Consider the following 17,371-nt stretch of genomic DNA (forward strand, 5'->3'; position numbering starts at 1 on the left):
GGTCCGCACCGTGGCGCGGAGTTTCTACCCCACGTGACCCTGCCGCCCCGGACGAGCGTTTCCCGCGCATCACGCTCTGCCCACCCTCACGGAGGCCCCGCCCCCGCTCGGGGGGGAGGGGCTGCAGAGCGGCGGCCGCTCATTGGCTGCACGCCCCGGCCGGAGGGTGAGGGTCGGTTGGTGGCCGTTGATCTTTCTCGCCCCCTTGGGATGTGGGGTGGGCGGAGCGGCGGGGAGCGAGGCGATCCCTCCGGAAGGCGCTGCCCGTCCAGGGAGGGCCAGGGGCGGTCTGGCGGTGCGGGAGGAGGCCGAGAGAGCTGGCGGCACAGGGGTTTGCGATACTCCGTGTTGCCCGGGCCTGGCTTCGCCGGGCTTGTGGGCTGCGGGGGCCGGCTGCGCGTCGCTCTCTAGCCCGAGTCTGCCTCATAGGTCTGCGGCGTGTCTGAGCTGCAGCGATTTTCCTGTGCTGCTCCTGTGTTGTTACCCCGCTCTCATGACACCTTTGGCACCAGCTCTTGTGCCCTTGCAAACTCCAGTAGAGGTTTTTGCGGTGGATTTCTGTCACAGAGCGATTTTGATTGATGGGAGGTTCACCTCCCCCTTTTCTACCCTGAAAAAACTTAGGGGATAGTACATAATAGTAGCTTAAATAAATATTATTCAATAATAATCGCACATGAAGCTTAACAGTGTGTAGCAGTTGCACAGTGTTGTCCAACTGTGCTCCAGTCAGGGCTGGTGCTGTTGCAGGTAGGAAACACACGCTGGGAGCACGTGGTAAAAATTGTGACCTTAATCTTCACTTTTGTCACCTCCAGATGTGCTGTAGAGAGCACCTAGAGAAGTACACTTGGGGATCCCATCTCAGAGGAGGCTCCCCCCTCTGCCTGTCTTTTCCTCTGTCTCTCTGTCCCTTGTTTTTCCATAAGGCAGCTTGAGTCAGTGTTTTACTGTCAACAGTGGACTCTGCAAATAAAAATCTGTTTGTGTGGACCTGCCTCGATATTTTGTGCAATGCCAACACAGGGAAATGTTGGGAAACCAAAACAAAAATTCATGCCTGCTTATAATCAACGAAAGCCAAGTTAGAGCTATAAAGCAAATTTTAGTATGGTCCTGATTTCAGAAAGGTGCCATCAGAACAAAAGGACGGATGAAAGACAAGAATTAGAATCAGGAAAATTAGGCTGTTTCTCCTCAGTGTGAGCTGGACTTGAGCAATAAAGAGGAAACTGCAAAATAAATCTGTATCTTAATCTTCCGTTTTACTTTTGTTCCTGAAGGAGTTTTATTGCCAAGAGCCAAGAGACCAATACAACATCAGAAACTTCAAGGTAAGCTACCTGTCACAATTACTGTGTGAGCTCTGGAAAGGTCTGTAGGACTGCGTGTCATACATAATTTGGGTATAGAGCTTTCTGACAAGCTTCTGTACCATCGTATATCGTGGTGCTTCTGCTAGTGGACAGGACGGCTAATGCTTTGCCTTCCTGCAGGGAAGTATTAGAGTGAAATATAAAAAAAGAACTGCAAAGAAAACAGCAGAGAAAATCGATTTTGCAGTATGAACAGGAGCCTCGTAGCAGCTGCAGTGAAATGACCAAACATGTTTTGTTGGATGTAAATGTCAGTGATGGCTGAATTGAGTTCTGAAAAGTGATAAGGTCACTCGGGTCACTCACTTTAGTTGTCTTTCATTCTACATGTTGTTTTTTTTTACTGGAGTGTTAGTGTAAAATAGCTCAGTTATTCCAGCAATATGTTTAAAGTTACTGTCTTTTTAATGAGAATAAATAATTTTCACATTCATTACAAAAATCCCATGTTTCTGTTCTAACTTTGAGTAAGCAGCATGTAAAATAAATTGAGGAGCAGCATAAATACATATTGCAACCTAACTGAAACTGCAGTGAGCATTGAATATGGGAGTTTCCTCTGGCTTCCTCTTCTGGGACAAGGACCAAGGATCTCCTACTAGGATCAGGGCTTGATTAATGGGATCTCTTGTGATTGGACTAGATATCTGGCATTATTTGAACTCAGGTTTTCCTTTTTGCAGTTCTTATGGGTTATGATACTGAATAGATCTCCAGCAGTTATCATAGTGTTTTATGAGGGGTGCAGTGGCAGTTCGGTTGATGTGCTGGACACCTGAAGTGTCATGGTTGCTGCAGTCTGCATTTCATGAGGACTGACTACATTCTAAAAATCTCTCATTTTGAGAAGAAAAACAAATAGGACATAAGTTAAATGTGATTGATAAAATACTCTGATCAGTATGTGTATGTATGGAAAAACGGGGGAAAATGAAATACATAATAAAACAGAACTAAGATTACCAGCAGGGCAAGAATTACAGCTACAGCTCGTCTCCAGAAGCAAGTGAAAACATGTAATCCTGGGGGCTGGTGGGAATCCAAGTGAATGATAAATGTGGTTTGTCTGTTTTTTCTTAAAGTCAGCATTTCGGGACTTTGTTGTAGCACACTGTCAGCAGGATCATGGCAGGCTGGGTTGTTGTTGTTGGATCTGAAGTATCACATTCATCACTGTATTCATTTTTCATTGCGCTGTTCTGTACTTAGTGGTTAGTAAGGCATTTACCTCTGTTTTGAATCTCTAAGGAATTCCGAGCACTGCATTACTGGAAATTTATGTAAAGTCCTTGGCAAAAGTGGGTAAAAGCTAAAGGTCTGCAGATGTCCATTCTAGGGAAGCACGTCTTAAATGTAATAAATGCCCAGGAATTGCAGCAGATCTATTATATCAGTTGGTGCTGGGCAAGATGTGATAATGGGCCTTTTGAAGAGGTACCAGAGGAGTGTACTGCAGTTTGGGATGGTGGCTATGAATGAAAAAAAAAAAAACATCTAAGTAGATAAACTAAAGGGAACATATATTTGGTTCAGTTAATAAACATTTGTGTTCATTTATAAATTGTCATATCACCTGCACGGAAAGAGAAGTGTGTGTGAAGTGTCAATACATGGTGGGTGTTTTAACAAGGGAAATCATAGAATCATAGAATGGTTTGGGTTGGAAGGGACCTTCAAAAGTCATCTAGTCCAACCCCCTGCAATGAGCAGGGACATCTCCAACTAGATCAGGTTGCTCAGTGCCCCGTCCAGCCTGGCCTGGAATGTCTCCAGGGACGGGGCATCTACAGTCTCTCTGGACAACTTGTGCCAGTGTTTCGCCACCCTCATTGTAAAAAATTTCTTCCTCATGTCTAGCCAGAATCTCGACTCCTTTAGTTTAAAATCTTTACCCCTTGTCCTGTCACTACAGGCCCTGCTAAAAAGTCCGTCCCTGTCTTTCTTGTCACAGAGATGTCACAAGAAGAATGGAAAGAATGGGACACAGGCAGGATGGGGCAGAAGGAATGAACTTTTCATCTGAACAGCTGGGACCAACCACAGAACAAAGTCAGGCTGGTTTAGGTAACAAAAGAAAAATAAAGCAGATGTTTAGATGGAGTCTCCCTGCAGCAGAGTGATAACTTAAATACATCCATTTACTGTATTTGTAACGTGCATTTTTGTGTTGGTGATGATGTAATACAGCAGTGGGCTCTGGCCTGTGTCAGGGCTGGAGCATCCCCCTGCTCCTTGGAGCACAGCTGTGTGCTCGAGGCTGGCTGGCTGGCTGATGGAAGATGCCTTGGCCAGCCTGAGAGCTTTTCAAGAGAAGAAATCCCAGTAGGGGCTCCGCTACTTTTTCTCGGGAGATGGTTTTAGGCTGAGGCTCTTGCATCTGGTCCCTGCCTGAGCTGCAACCCCAGGAGTGTCACAGCCCTGCCCATGCCTGGCCTTGGGTCCTAATGACACGGTCTTCAGCTCTCGCTGCACCCTGATGACCCAGACCAGTGCTTCTCCCCTCACCGCAGTTGAGCTACGGGCATGACTGAGCTCTGCTAGATGGCCACCCATTACTACTTCTTAGTATTCTAAATCTTATCAGAATTACAGTACCAAGAGTCTTTCTAATAAGTTTGTATTATAAAATAATTCCATTTACACATTTGCTTCGTGCGATAGCTGTATCACATAATTCTGATCCATTTGATATGCTGCATGGTTGATATTTTCAATAAAGATCTTTCAAACCCAGTCCTTTGAAGTACCTTTTTTCTCCCTGGAGTTGGTGGCAGGAACTCTTGTCTCTGACTTACGGCTGGGGGTCAACAGAGGTTTAGTTAAGTCTATCCCAAGAAATAAGTGTATGAAGGACAATAGCAGAGAGCTGTAACCATGATGGTCTAAAAAGGAAAGTGAGGGTGGTCTGTAGGAAGATGAAATATGTTGTCTAAGGCCCACCTGATACAATTCAAATGAACATACACTTCAGAGATCCCAGAGGGCTTCCCCAGGTCAGTGTGGAATACCTACATAGCTGATGGGCCACCTGACAATTTCTACTGACCTTAGCGACAGTCCTGGGTCAGATTCAGAAACCGTCTGACCTCAGATTAGGTAAACTACATTGTAGTTAATGACTTCACACTCCAATTTGTGTCTGATCAGTGCTTGAATTAGTAAGGGGTAATGACTGAAGCCTACTGTCCACGGTTTATTAGAACACTGTCCTTACGATTTCAACACATACGTCTGTATGAAGAAAATAACTTTGTATGTAGTCTGAGGGCTTCTTTCATCACTTTTCATTTAGAGCAGTTTCTAAGACTGTTTTGCTGGAGTAAGAAGCTCAGCATAAAGCTTTAATAAAGCAAAACTTGAAAGACACCAATTTTTCCTACAGCAGTGACGCATTACATAAATAAAACACTGTGTAATCTGGTAAGATAAGAGTTTTCTCAGCATGCAGGCTGCTGCCATCTGCCCTTTGTAGAAGGGAGTTTTTGTATGTGGTTGCTGGGAAGGGACCTTTTCCAAAGCCAGCAGTTGGCAATGGAAATCGTCACTTCCCTGTCTGCAGACAGCCCCTGAATTTCCCGGCCTTTTGGGCCTGCGTGTCCTCTGGATGCTCGTGCACGCTGCTTCTTGAGTCTGGTTCTCTTGGGGGAGGCAAGGCATTCCTAGTGACTTGATCAGAGATGGAGGTTACAAAAGAAAATATGGCACAAAACATCATTTTGGATTGAGGTTAAGACAGTTCTTCCTTTCCTGTTTCATTGTTCATCGCCTTGGGTTCCTTAAGTGTATCCAGCCTGCAGGCACTGGGGAACCAGGGTTGAAAGACACATTCTTTCTTTTAGTTGACCTCCTTAATACTGGATGAAAGATTTTACCACGTTTGTTCTGGCAGAGTGTCCTGTCATGACCAATGCAAATACAGTAATTGTGGTTTGCCTGAAGGATCATTATGCCTGAAATTAAAAATATTTCCTGGTTTTACTCTCCTTATTATAACATTTTCCATGTGATATAACTTCAACCAGTTGTTCCCTGCCCAGTCACCCTGCACGGCTTTCCTAGATCCCAAGCATACAACACCCTGTGTGTTGTACATCCAGCTGTCATAGTTGTTACCAGGTCTGTGACTTTTGGCACAGGATCAGCTTTCTGCTACTTGTCATGATCAGTCATTTGTCCTCCCTGAGAGATCCTGAATGCTGCCCTTTGCCAGAGCATTTCTATGCTTTGATGGCTGCTCAGTTCGGGTTGTTTGGACCTGAAGCACATGCTGTGCTTTGGCTTGGTCCCTCGTGGGGACGCTGGGGACATCAGGGTGCAGCTATGCTACAGAGCAGACCCTCTGAGGGCAACCAAGCCAATACCAAATAAAAGACCCAATTAATTGGTCTTTTAGCATTGTCCTCGGTAACCTGCAGAATTAAAATTACTTTACTGACTTTAAAAATTTGAATACAATTTAAAACACTTGCAGGAAATAAAAGCCACTAACCTCCAGCCCAATGCTGAGTTTTGAAGCCATATCCTGCTATAACAATAGTTTCTATTACTTATAAAAAGTAATTAGTCAGGAAATCTGTTATTTTATGAAGAAAATACACCACCATAATTTCATCTTTGGCACGGAACTATGAAGTGAAAATAATTATTCTTTAGGCAGTTTAATTGCTTCGAAATGCTCTCAAGGAAGACTTAGTTCCTATTTAGTAGCCTCTGTGTAGAATGCTTTAGAAAATAAAAGGAGAAAATGTGTTAAAGGCTCCTTGCCTGGCTACAGACATATACAGATATTTTAGATTAAAGAATCATTTTGTTTTGTGACTTAAGTAAAGAGAAATCCAAATCCCCTTGCTAAAATTAAGATGATCTCTGTACTGACTCAGAGCATGTGGAGATTACTCTAAATCTGTGCCCTCTCCAGGCGTTCAGTTAAACTTCAATTAAATTCATTCCCATTTAGCAAATAAACTTAAGATTGTTACTTTTAATGAAATCTGTCAGCTCAAGCTCAGACAAAATTAGGTCTCTCCTAATGCTTCTCTAATTCAGCCTTTCCCATCTTACATTGGTGCTGTTTTGTGGGGTTTAGTGGCTCATACAGTGAGCCCAGGAGTAAAGGTCGCTTTGCAGCACTGAAAATAGAGGCAAGAGAGCTCTGTGTGCGCTGATGGTGCCCGTGTAGCCTTGGCACAGCAGAGCTGGCTTAGCCCTGTGTTTGCATGCAAGCCTGACAAATGAGTGCTCTTACCTTTGAACTTCCAATGCACCTGGTCATGGGCTCTCTTTCTAAACTGTATTTTGATTTTCCACGCTTCTTTCAATGCTTACCTGCCCTCCTCTGCTGAAGCCATCCGTGCCCAAGCTCTGCACTGTACGTCAGAGAGATCTTGCATGTAAGAAATCACTGATGCCAGCAATCATGTATTATATATTTGTATCCACAAGTAACCCTAAAATTTCCTGGTTTGCAGTAACTTTATAAACAATATTTTTCTTTGTTTTAGTGGCGACAGTCACGTTTTTGTTACTTGAGACCATCTGCCAGAAACAATTGCTAAAAGCTTACGCCTGTTCTACTATTTCCTCATGTTGTTCTGATGCAGCCCAACCTGATTTTCAGGGTGTTACTTTTATTTTACAGTAGTCAGTGCTGTATCAAATGCATGGCATTCAGAGACACCGCAGTCCTGCAAACATTTCTATTTCTCCCTTCCTCTGAGATGTCTGAGCTACCATATGCAGTATCTGAGCTATACAGGGCAAACCTGGCAGGGCAGTTGTGCTGTGGAGGTTGTGGCAGAGGCAGAATTTAGGCAGGAACAGTTAGCTTTATCCCTATGGGTGTGTATCCATCTGTCCACCCATGCTGTAGCCATATGTGCGTTTTATCGTATCTACTTGTCACTATATAATCGTATTAACACCATTTCCCATAAACTGTAGGTTGGCACTGAGATATGTTCACAAGTCTTTTTCTGTACCACTGTAAAAGTGCTTTTTAGCAGCTTATGAACATCTTTTTTTTTAAGCCAAAAGAACATTTCCAAGCCATTCATGTGTGCAAGAAGTGCTTTTATTTTTGTCTTAAGTGAAAGCCATCAGGATCAGTAAAAAGCTGAGTGGAAAATAGTGCTCTACCTTACAGCAGGCAGGAAAACCAGCTGGGGATCATGGCTCAAAAGTCCCACAGTCAATAATCTTGCAGGCTACTGTAGGCCTTTCGTTAAATGTAGGTACGGCTTCCAGTCTCTGGAGGACCTCCGTGCCCTCGATCAGTTGCCTATGGGAGGGAGAAAGTGCAGAGATGATCCATCTCCGTCCGGAGCCACCTCTGCAGCCTCCGGCTTGTGTGGGGCCGTAACAAACACGGCACTGGTTTCCTACCAACAGGCTGCACTTGCTCTGCTCTTTGAAGAGTTGTTCTTTGCAATGGAGTGACTAAAGTTTTTGATTAAGTAGCAGCTAGTTAACATTTTAGGAGAGATGATAATGCTACAGCTTTACGCAGCTACACTTGTTTAAAGAAATAACCATTTACCATGTGCCCTGATGACAAGTGGCCATTACTTTTGAGGAGAAAGACATCAAGAGACGCTGTCAGAGGTGACAGCTATTAGAAGTGACTCCCTGAGAAATATGTCATTTCTTTCATTCACAACGCCAATCTGAATCCTGAAAGCAGTCCAACATTTTGCAGTCTTCATGATTTTTAGCTTGTTCTGCTCCCACACTGTGGGAGCATGAGTTGTGTCTCCTGAAAAGGTTCATACCATATCCCATCCCACCCCACCCCACCCCATCCCATCCACCACGGTGGTACCAGGCGGGGAAGACACTGCAGGTGGCTCTTGCCCAAGTGGGGACATCAGAATGACTGAGCCACTGCAGGGCTGTAAAGTGCCCGTCTGTGCTCATCGTATGCTGTGGCTGCCTTTTGCTCCCTCAGGATCAAACTTCCACTCAGACTGAAGAGGGCCTGGCTATAAGATCATGGATCCTGCACCTTTCACATTACATGGAGACAGTGTCAAGGCAGAAACTTGAGGTGAATGCTGCTGGTTATAAATATATCCAGCCAGGAATCGCTTTTGGCTTGTTCTCTGTAGGTTAGACAGACATTTCACTTCCTTTAAAAATGCTTTCTCCGCAATGTTGTTACATGAAAACTGCACTGTGAATTTCTCTCTCACTCGTAATACATACATACTTTGCTCTCTTACATCAAGCAAACTGTTCAGAACAATAATCTTCCTTATTGCATTCCTGAAAATCTAAAAATCTTTACAGGGCCAGCCCTATATATTGACCTACTGAGAACAAACTCTCAGCACACATTCTGTAAGATACTTCCAGCTCATGAGGGCAGAGGAGCCTGGAGGCTTTGCTCAGTGCCCCCCATACGTACGTACCCAAAAGCCACATATTTTTTGTCCAGGTAGGGAGCTGGCTGGAGGGTGATGTAGAACTGTGAGCCGTTGCTGTGGCGGCCCTTGTTGGCCATCCCAAGGACTCCTCTTCCCTTGTGATGGACAGAGAAGCTTTCATCTAGGGAAAGAGTTCAGGGGTGAAAGGCTGCAGTTGTTTTGCTCCCTGTGCTGCTATTCACTGTGCAGCTCCCTTTTGGCAACTCCGGCAAGCTCCCCTTTCCTTCTTCCCCCTCTACCCTTCTCCTTTTCCCCAAAGGTCTCAAGTCTCATGCAAGCCAATTCTGGTTTGAATCAATGTCCTTCATAGAAAGAGCTTCCCACTACTGCCTAGGGCTTAAGCCAGTAAGCAAGCTGATGAAAAATAGCCATGGAAAAGCACTCTGGTTATTTCTGAATGTCAGAGCCACAGCAATGATGCCTCCAGCTCCCCGTTGTTGGTCTGTAATGCCTCTTGCTGGAGCTCGGGGCCCTTAGCATGACATTTCCCCACAGCTGCTTGGGATTATTCCCACTGTAGGGATGACGAAGGTGGGAGGCAGAGCAGATGCTCCAAGCACAACGTCTGCTCTGCCTCCCTCCTGCCGCTGCTTGCGGTGAAGAGGACAAGATCCCCCATGAGGGAACAGAGCTGTGCAGGCACAGCATGCCTGGTGGGATGCTCAGGTGGCTCCAGAGGGTGAGCAGGACTTGTCTTTAGCCAAATAAAATGACAGAGCTGAATAAATGGAGAGCAGATGTTTGTTTAAGGAGGCTGAGGTGCTCCCAGGGAAGCAGCTTAGTTCGGCAGCCTGGGCTAGGAGAGGAGGCAGGTGATGGGAGTGAGAGCCACAAGGAGGTGAAGGGGAACTTCCGTGCCAGCTGAGGAAGGACTGGTGAGGGAGGGATGCCTGGGGAAGGACAGGCATTAGGCATGCTTGAGTTTGGGGGATGATGACAAGGACTTGATTCGTTCTTCTCTGTGGAGAGGAGCCTAGCTATGAGGTGAGCAGGGAGTCCACTGATCCTGACCTCTTCCATCACCCATCTCTGACCTGATCACACTGAGCAGTCAAGAGGCCCATCAAGCTTTCAACAAGCCTGAAGGAAGCTGTAGAAATATTTAGATTTTATTGTTCTCTGATTTTCTTTTTTTTAAACTCTTTTTACCCTGTTTGAGTGCCCTTCTCAGAAACTGATTCATAAAAATGGTAATTAAATTTTAACTGAAGAATTACTCCCTTGCGGTTTGCAAAGTGACTTCAGCAGACTAATTTTGGAGCAGGATGCTTTGTCCTATGACACGATGCTCCAGTCTGAGTGATTCTCTGTAGTTACCTCAGTCCTTTCAGCTCATTAGAGTAAAATGCGGTTGCGTCCCATTAATTTCAGCAAGCGTTGCAGTGCCCGAATGTGTGCCAAGAGCAGGGTCTCCCAGAATGTTATCGTCTGACAGAGGCATCTCTCACCCTTTTCAGATATCAAAGATATTTGTCCTCTGCCTTCAGTGTGAAATAGTTTTGCAGAAAGTACTGGGAAAGCAATCTAAGCCTTAAAATAGAAAGGCATACCCAAGGGAACACCTTTCTCAAGCAACTTTTAGTTAAAAAGAGGGAGGGGAAGAATTAGCAATCCATTCCTTTAATACATCGATATGTGGAGTGTGTGCAAATGGGTAATAAAACTCTTCCAGGGACACTTTCAAGTTTAACAGATTCCAAATTAAATCCACCTTAAAATTACTTAAGCGATTTTTGACACATTGTCACCTTCCCATATGACACGGCAGCTCCTTTCCCGAGTGGCCCAGGGAAAGCACAAGCTTTGCCTGGAGGAGAAGGATGGAATTGGGAGCAAAACAAGACATGTGCACAAGCACAAATCTATTGGGTAGCATTGCTAGAAAAGAGGATTTAGAAACTGTTAAATCCTCGGGGAAGTCTTCCTTCAGACACTTTAACAGCCAGCCCTTGTTTTTCCCAATACCAGTTTATGTTCTTTCTGAGATGTGAGTGTCCTGAGAGTCCACACTTGCTGCTATTTCAGGAGCTTCAGTATCAAAGAAGTGACTTTTGCCCCTTCCTGCCCACTAAGGCAGCATTTGCTGCCTTAAATCCTGCGTGTCGGGCTTCCACTTCCAGCAGCTCCCCTGCCCACTGGTGCTGTGCCGGGGCCAGACTTTGCTCCCTCCGTCCCTTGGCCTGGAGGGGAGAGCGGCTTCTCCTGGCCAGCAGGATCTTCGGTGTCTTGGGAAATAAAGTTTTCAGCTGCACTTGGCATTTCTGATCTCACTGTTGGCTGCTGCCCAGCCTGCTCAAATGTCACATCCTTTGTGCCATTGGCAGTGGGAAAGCTTTTATAGAAGGGAACATAAATCAGTTTCAAAAGTGCTTTAACTATCATAAAACATCTTTATGGGCAGCATTTCAGCTACACAGAAGATCCCAAGTGTCTATGTCAGTTATATGGATTGTTCTTCTCAAGTACTGCAAGTTATAATGTTCTCTTTTCTTTACATTTTATTACTCTGTACCAGTATGGGGGAACATTTTTTGTTAAACTTAGCTCATGGTTGTCATTTCTCGACATCCATGGTTTTATGTGAGATTGAGAAGTAACTCCCCTTACATCAGCAGAGTCACGTAGCTGCTGGCAGTGATGCCTTTGGTGTCCCCAAGCCTGAAAAGCTGCCTGAGGTTCAGGAAATCCAGAGTTTAAGCCAACTTACTTCCATTACTTTAAATTATTTTAAACAAGTGATGCCTAGAGATTTGTAGCTAATCCACTTCTGCATTTCTAGGGTCCTATCCACAAGGTATTTGCAGTTTGAAGAAGGCAGTGGGTGACCATCAGCCCTCATTTAGGTGGGGAGAAGGGGCTGGTGGAGCTGAGCCTCAGGCAGGGGACATCAGAGGTTGCAGATCAAAAAGTGACCTCGCTAAAGCAGTCTGCTCAAACTAATGCAAGCAGATAAGAATTCTGACTGAAAAGCAAACACTTCTGTTTTAGAGAGATGAAAGGCAATTCCCAGGTTATTCTGCGAACAAGATCAGATCAACAACTTGATTTTTGCAGAAACTTGTCATTTGCACAGTAAGATAGCTGAGGAAACATACCTTCAAAAGTGGGACCATAAATTGACTCTCCTTCATCTCCCCTTCCAGTTATGATGTCTGCAGGGTAGATAAAAGTAATCATCAGAGACCAGGTTTATCACTGGGGTTATTGGGGGTTGTCAGTGAGCAGCTCAGCCAAGGTCAGAGACGTGGGCTGCGCATCAGCCTGGGGGAACAACTGCACCCATCTTTCTGTTTTACTGCCGAAATTTTGTCAGACCCTTGGGAAGAGCTCTGCGTCTGTCCCAAGAGATGGCTGCTCTATGGAAAGCTATTTCGCATGGCACATTTAACTGCGGCACCTCTGAGAAGGTCCAGCATCTGCTGCTGGGAGAGGTCCTGCGGTGGCAGTGGCCAGCTGAGGACAGGCCATCCTGGAGAAGGACACCTATCGGAGCGAGTAGCATTAGAAGAAGGAAGGATGAAAATGCAGCTGTGATATTATGGTGAGTTAAGGCCACTAGCTTGTCTAAGAAAAGAGATTTGCTAAGAGTGAAATTCCCATTGAACCAGATTTCTGATGAATAAGGCACTAAAGAAACCTGATGCATCTATTTTTTACTTTTTTTTAAAAGAATTCTGATTTTGTTACTTTATTTAGACATTGTCTTATGCCAGTCAGGTTATGGTTATTCCTCTATACTAGTAAGCTTGTCATTGTAGGCTTCTTTTATGGACTACATAGATATCTGCATAATGATTCATGAAAAGTAGGAGGTGTATCTCCAAAGTTATACATACCTGAAATGGATTTAAGCACTCACATTTGGAGCAAGGCAAACACAGGTGAGAAATACAGGTGGGAAAGATGGATGATAGATGGACCAAAACGGAGTAATGAAGGAGATGCCTTCTGATACACCTCACTAATCTTGGGTTTCCTGGGGATGTCATTGGGCAAGCTGTGTGACCCATCATTCCTGGTGCCTTTCTGCTTGGTGCCACACGCCAGGCACAGCACCGGTGTTCAGACAACTCAGCAGCACATTTGCAAGGGCTCTGACACTTGGCTAAACACCTCCGTGAGTTAATCTCTCTATAAAACAAGTAATATGTTTTCCTACGGATATTTTTAGTTTTTGCATGTTTCCAATTAGTTTCCTAATTACTTACCAAAGAACTTAATGGAAAAGAGTTTTAATGTTTTCAATTAGTTTCCTAAGTTCTTTTAATAAAGGTCTTGGATAATCAAAAGAATAAATTGCCCAAACTTTCCCTGTGTTTAGAAAATGTCATGGTTAAAAAAAAATATATATTTTATGTTTTTACATATATATATATATATAAATGAGGATATTAGCTTTGTCCTGGAGTTCAGTTATGTCTCCTGGATGAAGACTGTTATTCTTGCAGATCCCCCTGCCTTGTGCTGTAACTCGGTTTTACTCAGGCCCCCTGGCGACGCACCTCCTCCTTGGATCCACCCGTTTTTCACTACACGATGAAAAAGGGAGTTTTTGTAGGTGAGCTCTCGGCCGTCACGAAGAGACTTTGCTCCTCCAGTGCACAGGGCACGGAAATTCTCACAGGTCCTGGGACATGCGTCCGAAAAGAGCTGCAAAAGCAAGAAGAGGAAAATATGTGTGAAATTCCCAGCTAGTCAGATTTCTGTCCCCCCTCCACGGGCAGGTGAGACCATGGTGCTAGGTGGACTTGTTCCTCGTTTTTGCTTTTTTACTCTGTAACATACCTCCAAGAGCAGCCTCCCAACAGGCTGTTCCTCAATGGATATCTCCAGGTACACAAACACGTGCTGTTTAAAGCAGAAAAACAAATGCAGTGAGGGAAAGGCCAGGTCTCTGTGCTGTGGTTGCTTCCTAACGCCAGCCAGGGTCCAGCTGACCGGCAAGAATGGTCTCAGGAAATGTTTGCAGAATCGACACTGCAGAACAGCATTCATACTGTTTTGTTTAAATAAGCAAAAATGTGATGTTTAACTTCACTCTGGGCAGAAATCATCCTAACAGTGTGTTAAAGTGAATTACTGGGCAGGGCTGCTTCATCTTGCATTTATTTACACACTTATTGCAGCTTGTACAATACAGGCAGGAATAAAAGAATCCCCATGGATACTGGCCACCTCACCAAAATGGACACTTCTCGCTCTTTCCAGTCAGCCTCAAATCTGCACACCATTGATGCTGTACCTTCTATGTTACTTTAGTATGGTATTTTTTTTTCTCTGCTCTCAATACCGACTCAGAGCCAGCCGTATCACACCTTATGACACCACAGCATTTCAGGTCGTCTTGGCTAGGAAAGCAGAGGTTTGGAAGTTGGGCTTTTGGCACCCAAGAATAAGGCTACACAATTATTTCGGTACCCAAGGGCTTGGCGGTCTGGGATTTTGGAGCAGCGCAGTTGCAGCATGGGCAGCAATGCACTTTCATCTGTTCAGCCCCAAAGTGGTTAATAGATGTTGAGCATCTGGGCTGGTGTTCACCCCTTCCCGGCTGCCAAGAGGCACAGAAGCTGCTGTTCTCAGCAGGGGATGCTCCCCATCAGCCTCTCCAGCCCCAGAAAACCAGAAGACTGCCACCACCGTGCTCATTCTTTCCTCCTCATATCTGCCATTTCATTTGACAACCTCTCCAGCCGCTTACAGCTCTTTTACCCTTCTCATAAAATGGTGCTACTTGCCTGGGTGTTTTTCAGGTATTTGCTGTAGAAATCCTCAGCAATCGCTTGGTAAAGTGCCTTGGGCTTAAAGTCACGATAGTCCCACTCACGGGAAGACCACTTGAGCAGCTCCTTCTCGTCCCCCAGCAGCTGCCCATCAAGGAAGCACATCACCGAGGAGGCATATGCCCACACCTCGCCTCTCAGTTCCTGCATTTCAGAGGGAAAACACAGTCTCCACGGATTATTTACACTTTTAGTGAAGAAACAATCAGTAATAATTCACCGCAGGTAAGGTGGTCTCTGACATTTTTATGCTTCTCCTACTTTTAAAACTACAAAACCCGTCAACTGGAAGGGATTGGGCAGGAGCTTTTGGTGAACTGTGCTGACATTGCACACAGTTACGTGCCCTGAAGGTCTGGATCTTCCTGCTATAGGACATTATCGTGGCAAGAGTTGCCTGGGTGTCGCTTTGGGGCCAGTTCAGTCTGAACAGACCCCTCAGGGGTCTCTGAGGACATTAAATAAATCCGGGTGGAAGAGCTCACTTCTGAAACCTGCAGGTGGCACTGAGCTGGGAGAGGCTGCAGCCCCGGGGAGAGGACTCATGTCTAGAGCAACCTGGGGAAGCAAGAGTTACCTTCTTTTTCTCTTGTAAATATTCATGCCATGCAAATTCTACTAAAGGCTGTATTACAGGATCTGCAAACTTGCTTGGAAATTTCAGCTTCAGAGCCTAGATTTTCAAGGTAAGGAAAAAAAAATGCTTATAAGAAGTTTAATATTCCCTCCCAGTCCTATCACAGCTTGTATTTCTCCCATAAACTGCAACCTAAGCCACGTTCCAATCCAGTTATTGCTCTGCATCCCTCATGCTTTTGGTGTAATTCCCGACACTTACAGAAGTACACACAAATCATTCAAAATTCCTTGTTGCAGATCTAGTGGGTGTCTTGTTTTTAAATGAAGGGCTGCTTCACGAATGTTATTGAATAGTACTCGTGCTCCCTCCCCATGCCGCTCCGCTTGATGTGAGCAGTGAGACACTGAAAGATGTTGCTGGGCATCATCAACTGCAATTTCGTGTGCACAGAGAGTCACAGTTATGTACTGTCCCAGATGACTGGGCCCAAGGCTTTGGGGCAAGTGAGCAGCTCAGTGAAGGCTGCAAGGTGAACGTTTCCAGTCGCTGTTGCTTGTAGTAGTGCATCTCGAGCACATCACTATATGGGTATGGGACATCCCTGTCGATGCATTTAGCGTCATCTCCATCTGGGCTGAGGCACACAGGTGCCACAAGCTGAGGTTTAAAGCCAGCCCAGCTGGCCTTAAAAAGAATGAAGCAAAGAAGTGACTTTCTATTCAGCTCCTGGTTGCTTTTGCTATTGTTGGGACAGTGACTGGAAAGAAAAAAAAAAAAGGGTGGCAAAAAGCCAGGAGGCACACACCTCCTGCGGCTATTGGCTTGGCTTGGCTTGTCCTTAGGGCTGCTGATAGATGGCAGAGCTTCATCAGCTGTAAATAATGCTGGGGAACCAGCCTGGCAGGTAAACTCTTATGGGCAGGGAGGGCATAAAGGTCAGCACTGTGCACCCCGCGGCGGGCTGTGTGCTGTGCCATGCTGTGCATCCACTGCACGGCTGAGCTGCTCATAAAAAGTCTGCAAAACCCCATGAGGTCTGCAGCTTTTTGCTCTCTCATCTGAACCAACAGAGCTGCATGAAGGGACTTGCCATAGGCTGCCAAGTTGGACAACGCTGGAATATGCATGACATCTTACACAGCGTTGCACAGTTGTAAAATCTCTTGGAGGTGTAGGAATAAGGAGGGGAAGATGCTGGAACAGAGACCTCCCACCCCGGGCAGCACTGAGCCGGGAGCCCATAATGCCTGTGCCTATCAGTGCCAAAGAAGAGAAGAAGCCTGAAAATTTGGAATGTTTTCTTCCTGAAAGGAGCTGCCAGGCAAGGCGTTGCTCTGCTTATTTACTTCCAGCCCGCACTGCTCCCGACCCAGCACTGGGGCCAAAGCCCCGGGATTACCTCTGCCGCGCACTTGGCCACGTGGAAAGCCGTGTCCTGGAGCAGCCCCACCACTGTCACCGCCACCGTCACCCCCCGCGGGGCCATGGCTCCCCGGCCACCACGACTCTGAGTCCGTCAACAGAGCCCGGCTCCCTGGCAACGCCGGACACCAACACACCCCCCTGCACTTCTAAGCACTTCCCAAAACAAACGTAAGCGGGTTTCAACCCTGTGGGAGGGTGGGAAATGCTCCCGTTTCTCTTTTCCCCTGAAGGAAGGAAAATGAGGTTACACAGAAAGTGTGTGGCTGAGCAGGGGACTGACGCCAACTCTTTCCAGAGCTCATGATGGATGCTGTCAGTACTGGGTCATTATCCTGTTGCTAATGGTGACTGATAGCAGATGCCCAGCAAAAAGTGGTAAGAATAAGCAGACGTGAGCCCACTGCTTCCCCACTACTGTCCCAGGCCCTGGTGATCCTCAGCTCAAGGATTCCCTGGTCTCTTTCTGTTTAATTCCCCTTGGTGGCTCTTTTCCATATTGATTTCTTTTAGACAAATGTAAATATCCAGCCCCCACAAAATCCAGTGAGGATGAGACTTACATCTTAATTACACCCTGTGGAAAGTGTGCATCTCCTTTTGATGCAGCAACTCCTACCCACAGCTGTATTCGCTGGGCGCTGCCGAGACACCGTTCACACCATCAGAGCGGGCAGAGCCATACGCGGCATCGATGGAGCCGTTCCAGAGGGATGGCGGCTCCCACAAAAGCGGTTTTGTGGGCCAGCTGTAGGTTCAGCACAGCTGGGGCAGGTCGCTTTTGTCTCTGAG

The 17,371-nt window shown here is 45.9% G+C and overlaps 1 protein-coding gene and 1 long non-coding RNA gene across 2 annotated transcripts; one reads left to right on the forward strand and one right to left on the reverse strand.

Moving 5' to 3' along the window:
- The first annotated feature begins 172 nt into the window (after positions 1 to 172).
- Positions 173 to 4,109, forward strand: LOC110363985 (uncharacterized). The gene is made up of 2 exons (XR_002422429.2): positions 173 to 1,334; positions 3,328 to 4,109. It is a non-coding gene; the product is annotated as an uncharacterized LOC110363985 (long non-coding RNA).
- A 3,319-nt stretch (positions 4,110 to 7,428) lies between these two features.
- On the reverse strand, positions 7,429 to 17,115 carry PPIL6 (peptidylprolyl isomerase like 6). Its single transcript, XM_065059714.1, has 8 exons — positions 16,557 to 17,115; positions 15,155 to 15,250; positions 14,533 to 14,721; positions 13,583 to 13,645; positions 13,300 to 13,447; positions 11,893 to 11,949; positions 8,783 to 8,918; positions 7,429 to 7,653 (listed from the first exon to the last, which is right to left on the reverse strand). Exons 1-8 carry the CDS (start codon positions 16,641 to 16,643, stop codon positions 7,542 to 7,544), a joined length of 888 nt encoding a protein of 295 aa, XP_064915786.1. The 5' UTR covers positions 16,644 to 17,115; the 3' UTR covers positions 7,429 to 7,541.
- Positions 17,116 to 17,371: the final 256 nt, after the last annotated feature.

This window comes from Columba livia, chromosome 3 (genome assembly GCF_036013475.1).
Source record: "Columba livia isolate bColLiv1 breed racing homer chromosome 3, bColLiv1.pat.W.v2, whole genome shotgun sequence".
NCBI lineage: Eukaryota > Metazoa > Chordata > Aves > Columbiformes > Columbidae > Columba > Columba livia.